Source organism: Lampetra fluviatilis, chromosome 63 (assembly GCF_964198595.1).
Source record: "Lampetra fluviatilis chromosome 63, kcLamFluv1.1, whole genome shotgun sequence".
Taxonomy (NCBI): domain Eukaryota; kingdom Metazoa; phylum Chordata; class Hyperoartia; order Petromyzontiformes; family Petromyzontidae; genus Lampetra; species Lampetra fluviatilis.
The window spans coordinates 4,537,987-4,543,971 of NC_136337.1; the positions used below are offsets into that span (position 1 = coordinate 4,537,987).

The 5,985-nt window shown below is 44.2% G+C and overlaps 1 protein-coding gene across 1 annotated transcript; it reads left to right on the forward strand.

Moving 5' to 3' along the window:
• The first annotated feature begins 1,077 nt into the window (after positions 1–1,077).
• LOC144951576 (protein S100-A1-like) lies at positions 1,078–3,158 on the forward strand. The gene is made up of 2 exons (XM_078881844.1): positions 1,078–1,250; positions 2,495–3,158. The coding sequence occupies exons 1-2, from the start codon at positions 1,110–1,112 to the stop codon at positions 2,678–2,680; spliced, it is 327 nt and encodes a 108-aa protein (XP_078737970.1). The 5' UTR covers positions 1,078–1,109; the 3' UTR covers positions 2,681–3,158.
• The last annotated feature ends 2,827 nt before the right edge of the window (positions 3,159–5,985 follow it).

A 5,985-nucleotide genomic window follows, 5' to 3' on the forward strand; every position in this document is an offset into this window, starting at 1 on the left:
CAAATATAAAAATAAATTAAAATGACTTTACCGAAAAAAAACAAAGAATACGGATCCTTGCAGTCACGAAAACTTAAAATCTAGAAGTATTTGATCAGTTAGTTTTGCCAGCAGTAGCTTGACCAAGTAGTTACAAGGCTGCATCTTTACCTTACACCTTCTGCATGTCAGACCAGAGAATATGAACTCGGATTACGCTGGTCAACACACTTTTTCTGGCATAAGGTATTCCAACGGTTTTAAGGTAATTTTGGGGTGCTGATTCCAAATCTGGCATCAGTTTGTGTCTATCACATCAGCTTTTTGAGATATCAAATATTGCATTGCAGAAGAAAAATATTAATTAATGTGGATATCTACATAAAATGATATTATAAACACACTATCCTAAAAATACAGCACCATATTTTAACACTAAAGCAGTTACTGACTCGCAACAACTTGAAATCATAAGTGACAGAGTTAATTTCGGGTAAAATCAATGAAAATGGGGTATGCCGATAGCATAAAAATGAGATGTGATAGAGCAAATCTGAGATCAGATTTGGAATCAGCACCCTGAAATTAGTCTAAAACAGCTGCAAAATCCAGGCCAGAAAAAAAACTTTTTTTTGTTGACCAGTGTTATTATTGTCAAACAGCCGGTTAACTGGCTAAACGGGACCAAATCAAATGAACTCATCACTCGATCGCGCAATGAGAGCGAGCAGGTGTGACTGATGACGTCACTGGCCGCGCTTCATAAAAGCTGCGACGAAGGCAGCAGAGGTTGTTGTTGAAGCTACAGTCGTCACGTTCAGGTCTCTGTGCGGCCCTGGGTTTGTTGGTGGGTTGGTCTCTGCAACGCGTGGTGTTTGCCAGGAAGCGTTGAGAGGAGTGCGCAGGTCTAGCGGAGCATGAGGCCAGGCATGACTCTTAGGCTCTGGAACAAAAAGTGTGCAACGTGATGTTGCCAGGATATCGGTCATTTTGTGGTCCATCGCATTATGGTGTACACTGAGGGGCCGCGTGTATTGTCTTCCTGGGACTGAGGTCTGTCTCGCTCTGTCTGTCGTGTCCTCGCAGATTCTTCTTGCGTACCGACTCGACCGTGCATCTCCTCTGCCAAGATGAGCGACCTCCATGCAGCCACGCTGAAGCTCCTGTCGACCTTCAATGAACTCGCCCGCGACAACGCTGTCAAAGATTGTCTGAAGAAGGAAAAGTTCAGGAGCTTCTTGAAGGGGGATAAGGGCAAGAGTCTGATCCAGGTGAGACGTGGCTTTTGATGATCGTCTGGACCAGTCCCTCTCGTTAATACCATTTTGGAGTCCGGTTTTATCATTGAGCTTGTTGCCTTTAACATCCGGTTTTCTGCGCAATTTTTTCTTTTGGGTTGGAGGTCTACTAGTGTAAATGCTTACCCCGAGCTCTCTACTCTGATGGTGCGTTGCGCTTTGAGTTGTGCGCCTCCTGGCGTCCTCTGGTCCAACATCATGTGAGACTGGACTCCTAACAAAAGCTGTCTGTGGACCAATCAATTTCAAGGACGGTGCATACATGATCAGAGTTGTGTTTTTTGTTTGCATTTTGACCGCAAGTGTTGTGGTTAATGCAAACATGATCCATTTGTGTAAAGGTGTCAGTTTTGTTGCCAGATGAAAGGGAAAACCTATTGCTATAAATGGATCGTTAAACCCGACCGTCAAATTCGTAAGGTTTGTCGCGTAAACAGAACGTGCAAATTAGTTACTCCACACCAATGTGGAGCGCAAACTCGCCTTTTTATAATTAAAATTTTGCTGGTAATTATAATCGGCTTCATCGGGCGACAGCCAGAATTGTGACCTAAAGTCCTGTTAACATCTTAAGAGGGGATAAAGGTGACGTCATCGCTCTGCTTATCAGATATAAAGACGGGTGGGTTAATGTCGTAGTCTTACAAGTTACAATGGATTGTGTTCATCTGAAAATGCAGTACCTGTGTTATCTGGGCATATGCAGTAGATATTAACTGCTCTAATTTTGTATCGACATGAAGTGGAATCCCCTGCATTGGCGTGCAATTAAACCACGTATCACTTGATTCCTATAGATTTTACCCGTGTTCCGCAGTTTTAGCACTCGATCCAGGTCTAGTTTTTTAAATTCTTTATATTAAGTTCGCTTGCTTGCTTAGGACCGTGCAAATCTTTCGGTCGTTTTTTAACCCACTTCCTGTGATCCAATCGAGCTGACATTTTGCACACAGACTCGTTGTGCGTGACAATGCATTGTCGTGAAAAAAAATTTCCTAAATTTTACACTGTTTAGGGAAATTTTTTCAAAATATTTAATTACCAATTGTTTAATGCTGCCAGACAATCATCTGACCCATAGGTGGCAGCCATCTCAAGCCAGAGGACGAGAGGACTCTAGCCACCCCGATGCCACGCATATAAAGGATTTATAGTGAAAAACTTTGTTTTTACGGGTTTACTTGTTCTAACTCTTGTTGCTGCGATTTCCTTTTCAGAATCCCGTGGATGGGTTCGTGGTGAGCCGCATCCTGAGGGACCTTGGCGATGACAAAGATGGGCACGTCGACTTCCTCGAGTTCGTGATCACCATCGCGGCCTTGAAATTCTGCTGCCACCCCAACTTCCGAGCGCACCACGAGCGGCATGGCAGGACCCACGCGCTGACCGCATTCAAAGAGTAACGCGGCTGTTTGATACGCGTACTATGAAATAAACCTGATGGTTGCATCAACGTGGTGGGCTGGTGGCTTTGCATTGTGGGTATAAACTACTGCAGTGGTCTCACTGTATTGCTACTGCAATGTACAACTACCATCAATAGTCATGTAATACTGAACGTGCCAGGAATGGTTTCTTGCTTGCAGTTATGTGGCTTTATAACTGAAAGGATTCTTAAAGTGTGACCAAGTAATTGGTAGGATGGGCTGCCCGGTTCTAGTTAGTCCCTCCAATTGGCACTCCCATTGCATAATCGTGGATAAATATTTGAAATTGTATGTGACGTGGGTTCTTTGTACGTTTTTTGACCAAGATAACCTATCCTAAACATACAGATGCATTAACAATCGTATTACCAACACCACGTGTTTAATCAAACATTTCCAATAAACTGCAAGAGCAACATTCCCACAACATATCATAACCACAACATTGTAGAGCCACCACTGCAACCAAAGGTCCTTGCCATGGAAGGTGGACTAATGGGGTTTCCTGTCAAATCGGGAGTTCCAAATGTATGCAGTGCAGGTGTCATTGGTGAGCATGAACGTTGGCAAATTCATATTTTTGACAATTTGGGCACGTTCATTTGAAGTTCAAACAACATTGTTAGCAAAACAACATTGTTAGCTGACCCAAAGAAAGCTTTCGTGACTGCAGGAATTCATATTGAGTAAAGATTTGGCTTCATCCCAGAGTTGACCTAGCAGAACAGCCCAGCTCTCTCCGTCCACACCCTGCTTATAACCACTCCGGCGTGGCTGGCTATTTCTATTCTATTTACGTGGCTTTACCGAAAGACCCAAATAATGAATTCCTGCAGGCACAAAAGCTTTAAGATTTAGACGTTTCACACTTTCCCTCGGTCTCGTGTGATTGCATGTTTCTGACAAACGTACCAAGTATGAGACTGAGCAGATGGCCTTTGGGACATGTTGGTGCATGGCAGTCTTGATTTATTGTGGCAATGTGACCACAAGGATCTAGGTCTGCTTCAAACTTAATTCCTTCCATCCGGCAGCATCGTGAACACTTCACCTGAAACGGTTTTAATTCTCGATTAAAATCCACTTGATGCATTCCTTGGCTCAACCGTCATTTCAAGAGGATTTGGAAACTGAGGCAATTTGAAGTGTTTGTAATGTCTTAGCTATATTTAGTTGAATTTCAATTTAAAGCTTTCGTGACTGCAGGGATTCATATTCTTGATTCTTTCGGTAAAGTCGCGTAGAAGGGAAATAATAAAAATTAAACAAAAATCTCACAACGTTTCGATAGCAACAGATAATTTTCTTGCTGTGGGTTTCACACCTGATGATTGCTTGTGTTGCAATCGAAACGTCGTAAGAATTTTATTATTTGAATTTAATTATTGTATTATTTCCCTTCTACATGACTTTACCGAAAGAACCAAAAATATCTGTAGTTGATTTAAACTATATTTTCGTTGCGGTACAATTATTAAAAGTGTGGTTACATTAAAATGCGTTCTAATAGGAGTTGCACCATAGACTATCGCTCAATACAGCGATAAATGCATGGGGCATTGTTCTGCAGGAATAACACGTTCCTTCGGAGTGGGCAGGTAGGAACTTGGTTGGACAGCGCATTCGTGCTATCCACGTCACGCGGCGCAAGCTGCGTGGGGTGGCGCGTCACGTGATGCTGAGCCCGCCCGAAGTGCTCTATGAAATACAAATCGAGGGCGTGGCTATGCACGACAGACAAATTAATCCCTGGTGGGCAATGTGGAACTGTTGTTCCTACCTGTATGAAGTTTAAATGAAGCAGACTTGCATCGTTTTTTTTGGCCATTCCCACAAATGAAGACAAGACCATGCACGTGTAGTGGCATAGAATAATAGTAACGTAGCAGCATAGCCAGGCGCAGGCTACTGGTAGGGAAGGGAATCTGCGGCTTTGGCAGTCATGACGTCAGCCATGACGTCAGCCCTGACGTCAGCAGGCCAGGTTATACACGACAGGGGAATCTAGGGGAAATGTCACAAGGGGCACACCAAGAAAGGGGGTGTGGCCAGAGGCGGAGCCAGGTCCTCTGACAGTATAAGGGCCCAGATTTGAAGCTTTCGTGACTGCAAGGATTCATATTCTTAGGTTTTTCGGTAAAGTCACGTAGATAAAAATGTAAATTAATAAAAGTAAAAATTTTTTTTTTAAATCACAACGTTTCGATAGCTGATACAGCTATCGTGCTGTGACGGTCCCACCTGAAGACGGAAGCTTGTGTTGCCTCTGAAACGTCGTGATTTTTATTTTTTATTTTATTTTTATTTTACTTTTATTCATTTAAATTTTTTACCTACGTGACTTTACAGAAAAAACCTAAGAATAGTTTAAGGGCCCCTGTAGGGGACCTCTGGGCTGTCATACGGAGTGGGATCCCCGTCGTGCCGCTGAAGTCTTCACCATTCTTCTCCTCGTTCTTCATTCTTCACCATCTCGGGGCGTCACCAGTCAGGCAGCCGACCAACTGTCATGAGTAATGTCGACTATCATAGACGGACTTATAATAAAAATGGTGACCCCCGATGGTGCTTGTTAATAAATAAGCGCCTCTCACTCTTAGTGTTTGTTAGTGTCGAATTGGTCACTACACATGCCCTCATAGCCATCTGAAAAAGAAAAAACAAATCACGTGCAACCATCATGCTCTAGATCTCCAATATGTATACTCTTTGGTTCTTTCAGTAAAGTCACGTAGGTATAGAATAAAATAAATCACGAAGTTTCGGGCGCAACACAAGCATCTGTCATCAGGTGGCAAAGCATGGTCTGCTGCCGAGGCAGACTATTCTAAAAGGTTTGAAATGGGTGTAGTTCAATGGTTATAAAGTGGCCAGGGCTAGTGATGTTAATGTGAGAAAACACATTCCTGCGGAGGGAGCTAGTAGGAACGTTGGGTTGCTCGGTCAATGGCCAGGGTCAACGGCGGCGTGGTGTATTCTGCAAATATGGCCGACTGAGGGCGGGCACAAGCCGGCGTGAGTAGGTTAAACGTTGAGTTTTATAAGGGCACCACGGGGTGACCAGCCCCTCCCCACCCAGCCCCTCTCCACCCAGCCACTCCCCACCCACCCAGCCCCTCCCCACCCCACCAGCACGACGGACGGACACCATAATCCCCTGTGGGCTGGTGTAACCAAGAGGTTCCTACCAGTGTAGGGGTGTTAGAGAGAGAGCCCGTTATGCATGGCAGCCTATGGCAAACAAACACAGTGGGCGGGGCTACGTGAGTTCACGGGGAGGT